General features: G+C 36.8%; 2 protein-coding genes across 3 annotated transcripts in view; both read left to right on the forward strand.

Annotated features, from left to right (window-relative positions):
- The window catches only part of LOC132113013 (inositol-tetrakisphosphate 1-kinase-like), a 51,812-nt gene extending 47,041 nt beyond the window's left edge, over positions 1–4,771 (forward strand). Inside the window, exons 9-11 of the mRNA XM_059520800.1 lie at positions 2,149–2,216; positions 2,391–2,553; positions 4,144–4,771. Coding sequence (XP_059376783.1) covers positions 2,149–2,216; positions 2,391–2,553; positions 4,144–4,448 — 536 coding nt within the window. The 3' untranslated portion in view covers positions 4,449–4,771. The remainder of the gene's footprint in view (positions 1–2,148; positions 2,217–2,390; positions 2,554–4,143) is intronic.
- A 2,648-nt stretch (positions 4,772–7,419) lies between these two features.
- Positions 7,420–15,879, forward strand: part of eml5 (EMAP like 5) — a 108,820-nt gene continuing 100,360 nt past the window's right edge. The window contains exon 1 of one of the 2 annotated variants that reach the window (XR_009425066.1): positions 7,420–8,073. Coding sequence is in view for 1 of the 2 variants with exons in the window: in XM_059520788.1 (XP_059376771.1) it covers positions 7,877–8,073 (197 nt within the window). In the remaining variant the exon portion in view is untranslated. The remainder of the gene's footprint in view (positions 8,074–15,879) is intronic. The other variant, XM_059520788.1, reaches the window with a different exon arrangement.

A 15,879-nucleotide genomic window follows, 5' to 3' on the forward strand; every position in this document is an offset into this window, starting at 1 on the left:
CTTAAGCAATTTTGTGAAGTTCTTCAGTAAAATTCAGGAAATCAGAGTTTTATATATATATAAATAGATACAAAAATTGTGAAATATAATGATATGCGTTCAACAAGGTAGCCCAATAACCCAAACGACGTAACAGGCAACGCCCCTGACACCCCCGAAGAAGAAAAAAACACCAAATATGTTTATGTTAGGCTACTCAGTCAGGCGCTCGCTCACTCAGTAATACACGCTGAAGGCTCGTTGCAAAATGGCCAATGCATTTAACAGACCAGAAATAGAAGATCCTCCAATAACCAACAGGTCTGGTGTTTGGGTGCACTTTGGATTCCCTGTAAGCTATAATGTGATGGCAAGAGAGTGGTGGATAAAAAAAAACGATATGTCGCATCTAGGGTACACCAGCGGGAATACAAAAAAAAAAAAAAAAAAACACCAGCGGGAATACTTGAAACATGTCAACTCATTTACGCTGACATCACCTTAGTGTGTCAGTGTCTGGGAAAAGATGAAAAAAAGGAGAAACATACAAGAAACAAACTATCCCCGCAGCATTAAGACAGACATTTCCAACGGATTCAAACAGGGCAAAAGACATCACCACGGCGATTGGTAGGCTACATTTACGTTATAGCCGCGGATATGAGACCTTACTATTTACCATTCATTCTATCATCACCATTATTTTGGTGTTTGGGTGCACTTTGGATTCCCTCTAAGCTTTAATGGTGATGATAGAATGAATGGTAAATAGTAAGGTCTCATATCCGCGGCTATAACGTAAATGTAGCCTACCAAACGCCGTGGTGATGTCTTTTGCCCTGTTTGAATCCGTTGGAAATGTCTGTCTTAATGCTGCGGGGATAGTTTGTTTCTTGTATGTTTCTCCTTTTTTTCATCTTTTCCCAGACACTGACACACTAAGGTGATGTCGGCGTAAATGAGTTGACATGTTTCAAGTATTCCCGCTGGTGTTTTTTTTTTTTTTTTTTTGTATTCCCGCTGGTGTACCCTAGATGCGACATATCGGTTTTTTTTATCCACCACTCTCTTGCCATCACATTATAGCTTACAGGGAATCCAAAGTGCACCCAAACACCAGACCTGTTGGTTATTGGAGGATCTTCTATTTCTGGTCTGTTAAACGCATTGGCCATTTTGCAACGAGCCTTCAGCGTGTATTATTGAGTGAGCGAGCGCCTGACTGAGTAGCCTAACATAAACATATAAGTTGGTGTTTTTTTCTTCTTCGGGGGTGTCAGGGGCGTTGCCTGTTACGTCGTTTGGGTTATTGGGCTACCTTGTTGAACGCATTTCATTATATTTCACAAATCTTTTTTATTTTCCAAATATAATTAATTAGTCCAACGAACCGTTCGGTCCATAATGCGTACCGCGTACCGAACCGAAAGCCTCGTACCGAACGGTTCAATACGAATACGCGTATCGTTACACCCCTAATATATATATACTTTTTATGCATGCATATGTGTGTATATTTATTGTATGGGTATATTTATTTACTTATTTTTCGTTTAGTCTGAATAGGCACAAATTTAAATTGGAGAAACATTAGTTTTGCAGACTGAAATAATGTTTCTTCACAGGCATCAAGCAATGCAATGCATCTTTTCAAATGTATAATTTATATCCAAGTTTTGATGCAAATGTTTTTTAAAGCATATATGTCTTCTAAAACGACCTTCAAATAGACCGTTCTCTTTCTGAAAGACCATTTCCCGTTCAGTGGAACAACTCAGTCAAATTTAGAAGCTATACAGATGAAGAGTAATTTTATTAGGTTTAAAGATATATTTTCTCTGAGGATTAATAGATGTACATTGTGTGTATTTGGGGTGTTTTGATGTCTGCAGAAGGAAGGTTGCCATCTTTCTTAATGAATTTCTTTACTGCCATTTGAGTGGGAGGTCATAAATCTCAGCATCCTCATGGCCATAGATTTTTGTGTTTTCTCCTCCTCCTCCTCACTCTGTTTATTCTCCCTCTCCGCCTGGCGCTCCTGAAGCTTTGACTTGCTCAGCTAAACCACGACTCTCTGCTGCTGTCTGGTGGCTTCCTGTGCACTTGCACTCTTACACGTTCACTTTTATTCAACTGACTTGCAACTCAGTGTTTTTTAATGCCTTGCAGACAGAAAAGCGATTTTCTTCAATAGCCACAATGTGTCCAAGCCAGAGTCATCCTCTGACCTCACATCTGTAAGTTCAGTTCTCTTTAGTCTACATAATGTTTTGTGCTCACTAAAGATGTATACAACAAATCCTGGTGGGAATTTTAAGCAATGGGTATTACATAGCCATTCCATAATAACTGTAATAATTTTCAGTTCAGAAGCTCTTCATTCACCTCTCTTTCATTTGCATTTTTGACAGAGAGATAATGTAGAAGGGGTTTCGCAGCCACCGAATGATGATGTCATTAGGGAACTGTGTAAATCTCTTCGGGAATCTCTCGGTGTTTCGCTCTTCGGCATCGACATCATCATTAACAACCAGACGGGCCAACACGCAGTCATTGACATCAATGCATTCCCTGGTGTGTATCCGTCTAACTGCCGGATAGATTTTATATACACAACACATTTAATCATTTAAGCATTTGCGCACATATGCTACTGTTCAAAAAATTGGGATCGGTAAGATTTTTAGCATCACATTATTCTTCAGAAATCATTCTAATTTTATGATTTGGTGGTCAAGAAACTTTTCCTAATAATATCAAAGTTGAAAACTGTTTTGTGGAAATTACAACCAGAAATGTCAAAAAAACGCATTTATTTCAAATAGAAAGTTTTTGAAACACGTTATAAATGTCTTTACTTAAAGGGTTAGTTCACCCAAAAATGAAAATTAGGCTGTGTTTTACTCACCCCTGAGGCATCCTAGGTGTATATGACTTTCTTCTTTCTGACAAATCCAGTCGGAGTTATATTAAAAATAGTCTTTGATCTTTCAAGCTGTTTAATGGCACTCAGCAGGTGTTGCATGCATCAGTCCAAAAGAAGAGAAATTAAAAGCAGCCTTCCATAAAAATAAAAAAAAGTTAACTAATATCTCCTGTAAGACACTTTTTTTTTATGGAAGGGGCACTTTTTATTTCACTTCTTTTGGACTGAAGCAGTGCAACACCCGCTGACTGCCATGATAGAGCATGAAAGATCAAAAACAATTTTTAATATAACTCTGACTGGATTCATCTAAAAGAAGAAAGTCTTATACACCTAGGATGCCTCGGGGGTGAGTAAAACAGCCTAATTTTCATGTGTTACATCAATTTTCATCAATTACATGTGCGTGTATTTATTTGTCAACATATTTTTCAAAATCAAGTATTTTTTGTGTTTTCTTGAGGTCATGCAGTTTAATAACATGAACTTAATATATTTTATGTTTTTCTTGTCACACGACAACAAAATAGCTTTTTACATGTTACTTACACCACATTTGGCAGGCATTTCATGTATTTTAAAATAACATATTAATATCAAATGTTAAATTTGAAATAAATATAAATAATGGTCATAATCAAATCAAATAAATAGATAATAATGAAAAATAAACATTTAAAATAGAGCTGCCTAACTATTATTTAGGAAATAATATGATAAATAACGATATTAAGAAATAAAAAGAACATTACAAGTCGTAGTGACTGTCAGGCATGCCCCAAAAGTGAATTTTTATTGATTTCCATGTGAATCTCAGAGAGTTCATTATAATTTGGTGAACTGGTTCATCAAGTTAACTAAAAAGAACCAATTCAAAAGAACAATTTCTTTGCGAACGTGACATCACTACTAGGAACTTTGAGAAATGGAGTTAAATCTATAAACTCTACAAAGCCGCGACATCATTTTTAAATTGCGCAATAAACTACAACGACTTTGTAAAAATAGCGGTGCGGTATCTATTAACCTCACACACAAACAAACATACAACAAACTCTCAATTCACACAAACAGCAGCTCTGTCTCACACACATGCAAAACTATATCACACTCATACTACCATGAGAAATGTATTCCTTGCACAGGCCCATTTTTTTTTTCATGGCATTTTCTCTCTGACAAATTTGCATTCAGTGACCACAAATTTTAACAGTACAATTTCTTCTTACTCTTCTCAGGATATGAGGGTGTCCCAGAGTTCTTCAATGATCTCCTGAACCATATTATCAGCGTCCTCCAAGACCCCTCGGCCCCGCCCCCTCCCGGTCAGCTACCCGCTTTAGGCGCAGGAGAGCGCAACTGTGCCCCGTCCCAGGAGTGCTGCGGCATGCTCGGCAAAGAGTCGGACAGCAGCCCCTGGATCGTGGAGGGTGACGGTGGTCTGAAAGGCCCTCGTCAGAGACTGGGCTGCAACACGGCTATGTCCCCCAACTTCCAACAGCACTGCGTGTCCACGATAGCCACTAAAGCCTCGTCACAATGACTGCTGCCCCCCGTCCCGCCATCCTTCCCTGAACAAATTGTCAAGACAAACTGAATAATAACTATTATACTAGTAATATATCTGTAATCAAAAACCAACTATATTGGGAATAATCATGATGTTGATAATGGGCACTGGATTCTGTCTCCCATGCTTTTGGATATGTTTTATTTTTTAATTTTCTTTCTCTTCGGTCTAACAACTCAGTACTGTAATGTGAACTTTTGGGAAATGAACATTGATCAAAATCCATTTCAATTTGAAGCACAGTGCAAAATGAGTGGTTGTTAGTTCATTGAACACACTAGGCATGTTGGATATTTAAGCTGGAGAAGGTTCTAAAGTTTTTCCTTTGTTGCTGATGGAAAAGACAACACTGAACACAAACACGCAGAATAATCTAACAAACAGGACACCTAAAATGTCTTTGTGCTCTGTATTTAGCAGCAATCCTATATTGTGATGATCCGCAGTGTATATCGTTGTGCAGTGTCTACAAAGCTCTTGTAGGCCGTGTGCCACTGTGTTTGATCTTGTGACACTCCGTAATCTTTTCATAATGCTCTAGAAGACTTTCATCATCCTTCCATGAACATTGTTACACCTGATAATGTTCTTGTGCATCATATCATAAGGTGAACTGTCAAGTATCATTAATGTTTTGATAGTTTTATGAAAGTCGACTCTCCGAAAAGCTTCTACTGTTCTTCTAAAATTCTTCTAAATTGAAATTTCTTTTTTTTTGTCAATGTTGCGCTTGGCTGGACGGTTACAAGAGGATATTCTGACATTCCCTGTATTTTAGCAGACGGTCCTTTAAAAGTGCAGATGTTTTGTATATGATCCAGTTTTGAACGTCATATTTATGACTGTGCTTCAGGTTAGTACAGACCCTTGAAATATTTGAACAAACCGCATAAAATGGATGTTAATGTATATGTTGGGAGTATTTTGTCTCGTTCTAATTGCTAAAAAGAACGCATCTCTTCTACAAAGGTTGATTTGAAACGCTTTGATTCTAGGTTAGCATTCCTCATTTAAAAGGAAAATGGACAGATTTGTAACATATGTTCTTTATTATAAATGGAATAATCGCTAACTTCTTTGAAAATCACTAATGGATATAAAGTATTTGTTTTATACATCGTATTGTTAGCCAAACATTGCTGATTTAAATCGATCTGTGTTGTAAAATGCCATGAGGCAGTTGAAGCACTAATTCATTTCAACATTTATTTCGCACTAATATCAATGTCATTAAAACCATCTGAACAATTTAGCAGTACTTGACACATGAATTAAAAGGTAATAAAGCCAAAAAGTGATTTGCAGCTTTTTAGGTTGTTTTGGTAATGAAACATCCCACAGCTTTTTTTTTGTACAATGACAAAAATTATCATCTTATGTGTATTCGTGTTTATAAAAGAAACTTCGCCCACTTAGTGCCCATAAAGTGACTTGGATTACTCCTACACATTTGAAGACCTACAGAAAACAGCTTGTTTTTGTTCACTGTGAGAGGAATGAATGTGTGGAGATATTTGACAGACAGTGTCTTAATGTGGTAAACAATGGACTGCTGTCAGCAGCATCTGCTCCCATTCTGTTCAGTTTATATGAAGTGAACATTTAGTGCCACTCCACTGGCCCTTTGCACCTTATGTTAATGCTTTTCTTGTTCTGATGGGGTCCATTTTTTAAGATGAATATTTTCATAGGTATATCAAACTGTTTAATATCCTTTTCTATAGTAACTCACTCCATTGTTATGGAATACGAATTAAGTGATCATTATTGTTTTGATGCCATTTCAATAACAATTAGTTGTTTTTTATTTTTGAATGTCAAGAGTGTTGGAATATGTGTATATGATTAATGGGGAATGTGTTCAGATTAAGTCTTCGTTTCATTTACCTTTTGTCTCTGTACTTTTGCCTTCATTGTGATGTCAAATAGAAAATCTCACCTACTAAATGTTCTGTCTCTATCGTTTTTAATTGATTTCAGGTCTCATATGAGACTCCTCTTTCCTATACTGCATACACCAGGCCCAAAATTCATTGGGACCTCTGGATACATCAGTATCAGAATGTGACCCAGTGCTCGACATATTAAGGCCATCATATGCTATTCATTTATGTCAGATGCATCCATATGCCAGCAGAACCCTATTATTATGTTTTTATGTTACTTCAGACCTGTTAGAATAACTTTCTCCCATAAAACACATGCGTCTTTCTTTTTTCAGTCATGTCTTTCTGTTTAAAACTGTTTAAAGAGAGAAAACAAAACAATGAAAATATGTGAGACAGGGTTATTATAATGAACTAAAAAAAAAAAAAAAAGGTTACTTGAAATAAAGTATAAAAATACTGGTAATACTTTAGTATAGGAATGAGTGCTATCAAACGATTAATCGCATCCAAAACAAAAGTTATTGTTTGCATAATATATGTGTGAACTGTATATTTATAACATATATACAAATACACACACATACAATATATATTTAGAAAATATTTACATATATGTTAGTATTCCTTTAATTTATATTTAATATAAATATAATATATAAACAACATTTTTCATGCATGTATGTGTATTTATATACACATAGTAAATATACACAGTACACACACCTATTATGTATTATGTAAACAAAATTTGAATTATTAACATATTTAATATTAAATATATTAACTTGATGTACTAGATATACATAGTAACACTGGTACAGAAATAAATATCAATAAAAACTATACAGACATCAAAAAAGTAGATTAATATCTTGTCCTGTTTTCTGTCTTCAGCAGAAACATTCTGTATACTGGTTTTGTAAGGGTCAGAGTTCAGACCTCGCAGGGTTAAACTAGTGTACTGTAGTAGTAGGCCTACAACAAAAGCTATTAAACTGCCGTTTGTGTTTAATGAGCAGGCCATACACATCTTAGACGCCTTACGCCCTCCTCCTCCTGCTCACCATTGGTCCGTACATTTTCATTTAACTAATCCTCTCGACCTGATTGGCCAGATTTTCTTTCAGTCACTACCGCCGCTCGCGATTGGCCGGTCCCAGTTAACTAATGCGAAAAATCCATGTTCTCCGGTTTTGACATGTCACTAGAGCAAAGCCACCCATCCGATCAGAAGTAGAGAGAGTAGGTTCATGCCTCGCACATGTCACCAAGTAATCTAAGCCGATTTACAGCCTCGGAACAAAACAAAGCATTTGCCCTAACATTATGCAAGCCGCCTAAAGTTGTGCACTTCACTTGAACTGAAACATGTCGTCGATCCGTTCGTCTTTAGCCGGACGAAGCTGCGCTGAGAGCGGACTGAGCGAATAAACGGGACTGAATGTGACGGCTCGTCGCGTCGGTGAATGAAGAAGCACCAGCCGTTCGCTTCGAAGCAAAACACGACCGAACATGGCTGACAGAACAGCTCCCAACTGTCACCTACGACTCGAGTGGGTCTACGGCTACCGGGGACACCAGTGCCGCAACAACCTGTACTACACCGCCGCCAAGGAGATCGTGTACTTCGTCGCCGGCGTCGGAGTTGTGTACAACACACGGGAACACAAGCAGAAATTTTATTTGGGACATAACGATGACATAATCAGGTAGGGATATTCACGTGGATGTTTTAAGGAAATCCTTAAAAAAAAAAAAAAAAAAAAAATTATATATATATATATATATATATATATAAAATTATTATTTTGTTTACCAAATGCACGCCAACTGACAGTAGTAGTGAACTCTGGTTGTAATGCATTCAAGCCAGTGTCAGGCTGGCTAATGTTACTTATATAAGCCGTTGCTGTATATTTAATTGCAAGATCGTGGTACCATCACAAATATGCACATAATCACTTTCCAGAACATTTTCGTTCATCGTTCCTGGCTGTTGGATTGATCTTCAGACCCCTATCCGGAATACTGATTCAATGATACATTTGTCAAGCGATCGCTTTCATCACTATTTGACTCTTTTCTTTAATCCTTCCCTGTCTAGCTTGTACTTATTTGCACAATGCTCGAAACATGGTATTACGAGCACTTCCTATGTCTTGTAAGTCCTTTGGGATACAGTCGTCTGCTAAACGAAAGCATGTAAATGTAAGTGGTGTGAGCTGCTCCGCTGAGGCGCTGTCCAGCACGCTCGGCTGCTGAAGGTGATCTCCGTCCCTCAGCGGAGCAGCTCACCACACTGGAGGAGTTTCTTGCATTCTGTTAATGCTATGTTTGTTAGTCTGTGTCCTTATGCGGCAGGCGGACGTTAGCGTCGCGTCTCGCTGTTTTGTGGGAAGTTAAAAGTAGTTCAACTTTGAAATACGCGTCTGGAGACATCTGCTTTCTCTAGCACCCCTTTGCTCTCCGTATGGTTGTTTGTCAACGCAAAATGCGTTCTTTGTAAAAGGCCACTTAGACGTCCCCCACAAAAAAGTGATTGGCTATTTGTAAAGGTGCGGTCACATTTACCGTCGCCGGAGAAGTTAGTCATTTCAGTTGGATTCGGCGAACGGGAAATGTAGGGGAATTTACGTAGATTTCGCAACTGGGGATTCGTCTCATTAACCAACATCTGCTTGGTCTGAAAGTGACTTTTTTTTTGGAAGATGTGCGTCATTCATCGCTGTACTTCTGATATTAAAAATATTTGGCTCACGAAATTTTCGCGAATTTCGGCGAAATTTCGTGATCGAGCGGTTTGACGAAATTTCGTTAATGTGTGCGCATTTAAAACTTAAGAAATCTCAATACTTTCGAATGCACCTACTGTTGATTTTTTTCCTCAAACATATAGCCTACATTCCTCATGCACAGTACTGAGCGGGTTGTACAGAAGAGGGTGGAAACACACCTAAAATGGAACTGAACCAAAGCTTCCAAGAAGAGTGATAATATTTAGTATAACAGCACTGAAGCCCTTCATATTACTTCCTCACTTGTTTCTGATGGTTTGTTTCTTATTAGTGTTCAGGGAGTGTGAAATAGAAAAGCCGGAGTGGATCTTAACCAGTGATCAGTGTTGGGAAAGTTCACTTTCTACATGAACTAGTTCAAAGTTCAATTCACAAATTTTAAAATGAACTAGTTCAGTTCATAGTTCAAACTACAAAATTTTGAACTAAAGTTCACAGTTCCAAAAATGAACTAGTTCATAGTTCTTTTTTTCCATACGTTGCAGCTAGCTATTATTTTTCAAAATTATTGCCACAGCCCATATAGAATCACAGACAGCAATTATTTTATCAGTTTTAACAATGAAGCTATGCGTCAGATTTCATCTTCATATCCAATTTTGAATCCTTATCCAACCAGGGTTTACATTAGCATTGAGGGGACAGCATTTCCCCATTGTTGCTTTAATGCTTTGTCTCCCATTCTCACCGACCTTGTCATAAACATCATGAAATTCTTTTAAATGATCATACGCCTTCTTGCTACATGCTGCTGTCATTTGCTGTTTTTTTTTGATGACGCGTCACGCATGCGGCGGACGGCGGTGCGACACTGGTGGCTCGTGTTGCCAGATTGGGTGTGTTTCCGCTACATATTAAGACCCGTTTATGGTGTGTTTTAGCCGGGTTTTCGCCTGGAAGGCTCTATAGAAATCTGGCACCCTATTGAACGAAGTTAACCTGAGAGAGAGTGCCGTTCACAGACACCAGAATGAACGAGTTCACAGTAACGTTCATCAGGCATTAATACAGCACGTTCAGTTCACGTTCGCCCAAAATATGAACGAGTTCATGAACTATCGTTCAATGAACGCGTTCAGGCACAACACTGCCAGTGATTGCAGAACACTTTCAGCTCTGTTACTTCGCTTCACTCATATACAAAGTTCTAGCCGGCTTTCACGCTATTACTGTCATGATTTCCTATGAATTTTGTATGATTAAAAATAAATAAATATCAGGCAATCATATGAAAACTTACTAATTACGAATTAGCCACCATTTCGAATTTGAAAGTAAAATTTATTTAATATAATTTTATTTCTAACTACTAACTAACTTTAATTACTAAAATTATATATATATAATAAAGAGTAGCAAAGTTGCATAGGGCGATATTACAAAAATCATGTAATTTTATTTCATTTTTTTCAACATTATATGTCAATATATATTAGGCTGCTGTCACTTAAAGATCTAATGCATGGATCCATTATATTCACACACATCTGACTTCTTTTGCAGCTCTTTACGTTTACAAAAATATGTGAAAGGTAACTGATTTTGAAATGGATGTCTAAGAAAGTTTTTCAGTGTAAATTGTTTGTCTAAGACTAATTCTTACTATGTATTGACACAGAGTATAACCCCATATCTCACTGCATACCAAGACTTGTTTAGCTTTGTAGTTTAGCTTTAACGCATAAGATAATATACTATTATCCAATAGCCTCAACAGTTTAATGTCTCTATCTGAGGTCATGATTTTGATGGAAGGTTTTTTTGTATGCATTTGACATTCATCCAAGGTGTATCTATCTTAACCTTAATAGTATTTCAGTTATTTAGAGATAGCTGTATTCATATGCTGGCGAAGGTGCATTTAGCTGATGGTGAAGGCATTATAATTCAGTCACATGATCATCAAGGTTATGGCATCCTACAGGAGTAGGTGTATATGTGTGTGTCTGTGTTTGTGGGCGTGTCTGTCTGTATGTGTTATATATGTGTTATATATGTGTGTGGTGTTTTAGTGAGAGCTGGAGGAGGTGTTCTGCCTCACTGGCGGTCATCTGCCTCAGTTCTCCATTATTAATAAGGTGACAGAGAAACTGACCTTGGTTATCTTGCATTTGTGTGACAGTTTGACTGTCGTGCATGTGCTTATATTTGTACAGCATGTAGCATAATTCAAAAACATTATAAGCAAATTACAGTGCTCTCAGACATATAAAATTGGTCCAAATACCACATTTATGACCAGTTACATACATTTACTAACCCCCATCCCCCCACCCCCAGTGTATGTCCACGGTGTGCATTTGTGTGTCAAATGTCTCATAGGGACCCATCCATCTCTGGTTACTTCAGTATTAGAATGTGACCCAATGGGAGAGCCATTATATGCCATCATGCATATCAGATGAGTCCATATGTCAGCAAAGACCTATTATTAAGTTATCAGCACAGGTATCTAAATACATAGAATTCATAAGTGATTCATATGCATTCAGCACCAAAGAATTATTAGTACATTCAATACAAGACGGATGGACAAACAGAGTCTAAGAGAAAGATACTGAATAAAGGAGATGGTGTAACATTTAATTGTTATTGTTGCCAAATAACTGTAATTTCTATAATGCCATCACTTACTCTGTTGTAGTGAGGAAAATTAGTCAGGTGGAAAAGTGTATTACTATGGCAATCCAAAAAGACAATCCAGAAATATAAAACCTTTCCTATAATAGCATGAATCATGTAAAGTAAAAAAAAAAAAAGAAACTATATGCATAAAGGAAAAGAAAGCCTATTTTATGATAAAAAATAAAATAAAAAATAAATTTGCATTATGGTATTATTTTTTTCCATTCTCCTATTGTTTTACTTTTTAATTTGCTTGCAATGTTTATTGGAACACACATTTCATCAAAATTTAATATTGAAATATTTTTATATGAAATATAATTTATTTTCTATATTAATTATATTGTGAAATATTTAATCAATACAATTAATTAATAAAAAATTTCATTAAACAAACAAACATTGATAAGTCAAGAGGATATTCTGAATTATAATGATTACTATATTGTAATGATACTGAGAATCAAATGTGAATCATCCTGTTATATACAAGATATTAAAAACACCTCAGTTCATGTTTCCAAGTAGAAATATACTTTGTTTATGCCAGATCAAATCCAGATATTTCTTGTATTGGCTGATCTGGGTTGTTGTTGACATGGGGTTGGTAGTTGATGGTGGAGTTGGTTTGTATCCTCTGTTATTTGCCCTTGAGTAGAAAGCTCAGCGGGAGGTGGAGGATGGAGCCCAGTGCTGAGCTACAGATGTTGAACAGCAGCTTGTGTGTGTGTGTGTGTGTGTGTGTGAGAGTTTGTGTGTGTAACAGAGAGAAAATGAGAGACCCTCTCATACCTAACAGACATGATGTTGTTTATATCGCACTGTGAGTTGGTCTGTATCAACTCCATTAAGCAAGCTGTGTGACCATGCTGTGCTATGCCCAGAACTGCTGATATATGTCCTCGTTCTTAATAAATGTAACGTGACCATAACGTGACAACACTCACTCAGGTAAGTGCCAAAATAAGGCATAAAATACTGAACTTTGGGCTGAAACAAGCATTCCTCCAAATTTAGACACACATTTAAACATTTAAAGGATCCGTTTAAAAATGATTTACTCACACTTGAGACTGATGTAGTTAATATGCTGAATGTCCTTGCTATAAGACTGAGTGGTATGGCAAAATATACATTTTGCTGAAAATATGAACTGTGCATTGATGGAGATTTTGCTACACTGTGAATTCTGTTATAGGGTGTGCACACCAAAAGTGTGTATTTTCATCACGTTATCACACGTGTCAATAAGCTCTTTGTTTATTGGCTTGCGTGACATCGTGCCATGCAGGTTTTCTGCTTGAGATGAAATTTTGCAACTTGCGCGGAAGATGCGATTGAGGCGTGTATGCGTGTTTGTGGCAATCTGCCTTTTTTGAAACAATTCAATTTGTTTTTGGTGTACACGCACCATTAAGTAAATCCTAATAGTTCAATTCTGCTTAAAGTGGACATATTAGATGCATAAACATGCATAAATGAGAAAATGAAGCATGCTTGATAATAAAATCTTACGGTACGTCATATTTACCATTTTGTCCACAGGTGAAATCATTCATTTTTATTTGGAATGCATGTGATCATAAATTTTGCATAAAGGTGAAAGATTTCCCCATGCAGATTTTGAAGTGGGTTCAAGATGGTCACTTCAGTTCGTCGGGTTGAAAAACAGAAAGCTGCTTGGAAGCTGAATTTCTCATTGAGTTTCTTTGCTAATGTGACTATACCTTTAAGTGTGATAATCCCAAAAAGTCCTCATTTTCTGAACTCGAGTTGACGCTCTTAAATAGCATTTAGTTCACTTATTGAATTCAGTTCCCTTTTGCTCTTAAATGGTCAAATAAAGGAAAATTCTTTCAGAATTCCTGTTTTGTCGAATATTCATGTAAACATAGTTGGTTTTGTTGGTTAAGTGAAAATAGAAATGAAATAGGGGTCAAAATATTGGATTCATGTGTTAGGTCTTAAAGTGACAGCAGCCTAATATATCTTGACATTTTGGTCATATCACCCACCCCTACCTTGCATCTCTTTAAAAATTTTAAAAGGTGTCATTAAAGTCTTTTAATGCAGTGCATCAAGCATGTTGATCAATTTAAAGAGACTGTTATTGTCCATTTTTGTCCAGTCCCCATTCACTTTCATTGCATGGAAAAGAGCACCCAGGACCCATCTCCTTTCAAGTTCCTCAAAAGGTTAGTTTGAAATAACATTACTGAGAGTCAGTTGATAGAGAATTAAAATGTTCTACTATTCCTCACTCTAACAAAATGGCTTAAAACATTTTTTCCATAGCTTTCAAAATAGCGCATTATGATATCTTAGTGCAACCACTTTCGATATACAGTACATGAAGATTCATGATTTTAGCCTAGAAATGTCTGCATGTGAGCATTCATGAGTGCCACAGACAGGTGCATGCTGGTCATGCTCCTGAGGCTGTATGCCCTTAGATGTCTGTTTGTTTACTACAGGTGTTCAAAAAAATAATAGAGGGCGGATAGATACTGGACATGTCGGGCATTGAATGACTGGGAGTGACTGAAAAAGATGGAAAAATTTCTGTGTTCCATGTGACCACAGATAAGTGAATGTCTTTTAAGTGGATTTCTCTGTTGCTAATTTTTGTGTGCATTCCCCTTTAAAAGGTTTAACAGGAATATTGTGTTTCTGGTAAAAAATTTGGGAGGCTGAATACTGTAAAAGAGGTTCTTTTTTTAAGACGAGGATTAGGTGACTTTAGCAACATTTGCGTGATGTTTGGTGCGATGCCAACGTTCACGTATGAGCGTGTGTGACTGACTGACATGATTGCTTATGGGGGGGGGGGGGGGGGGACATTGTGTCTCGTTTAAACCACGTGATCTAATCAGATGGAAGCGCTCTCTCTTTCTCTCTCTCTCTCCTATTCTCCAGTCCATCTGTAAGCCATGTGCACTCACATGCACTCATTTTTAATGTAATCCTTAATCTGCGCTGCCTCCTGATGCTCTTACTCTAATAGTATCAATGAGTCTGACTGTTTGGATGTGTGTATTGGTGTGCAGCTCTGTGTGTTTGTGGTCTGGGTGGTCAGTTTTAGCCCAGATCATGTATGCACCATGCACGGATCTCAGGCAAGAGTTTGGGTTTGATTGTGATCCCTGTGTGTGTGTGTGCAAAAACTGAAGCTTCAGTTGCCACTGAGATTAAATGCAGGGGTTTTATATCTTCTATATAAGCCCCTCTGGGCACACTCAGCTTGTTAGCTATCTGTCAAAGGCCTTGGTAGCTCTCCACCTAACGTGATTGAACTATTGCTTTGTGGGCTTAGAGAGTAAAACCTCCTTGAGAGACAGAAATCACTGCCCACTGAAATAATGTCAGACAGTTGTGAGTCTCATAAAGTAGGGATGGAAGCGGTGAAATATTGGTACTTCTGTCATTTGTTTTAGAACGTTATAACAACAGGATGAATCCTTGTTTAATGCAATCTATTCTATGGGTTTTTGAGCTAGAGATTTTATTGTTTATTTAGCGTGAAAATTAAAGCAGATATGGTCCTTTCTAGCATGTAATACATGAAAATGTTTGAATCATTCAATTCCTAATGGAAAAAAAATCTGTATTTTTTTCAATAATATTGTATTTGAGCTCATAAAAACTAGTATTTGATTGTTTTTATTTACATTTTATTTAAAGTTTAAAGCTAACACTTTATTGTAAGGACCAATTTACTTTAATTCTATGTAACTATTACATGCATATTACTATCATATTGTCTGTGTATTAGTACTTACACTAATGCCTTATTCTGCATGATCATAAGTCTCTGGGGTATATTTGTAGCAATAGCCAAAAATACATTGTATGGTCAATATTATCGATTTTTCTTTTATGCCAAAAATCATTAGGATATTAAGTAAAAATCGTGTTCCATTAAGATATTTTGTACATTTCCTACCATAAATATATCAAAACTTAATTTATGATTAGTAATATGCATTGCTAAGAATTCATTTGGACAACTTAAAATATTTTGATTTTTTTGCACCCTCAGATTTTCGAATAGTTGTATCTCTGCCAAATATTGTCCGATCCTAATAAACCATACCT

Source organism: Carassius carassius, chromosome 32 (assembly GCF_963082965.1).
Source record: "Carassius carassius chromosome 32, fCarCar2.1, whole genome shotgun sequence".
NCBI lineage: Eukaryota > Metazoa > Chordata > Actinopteri > Cypriniformes > Cyprinidae > Carassius > Carassius carassius.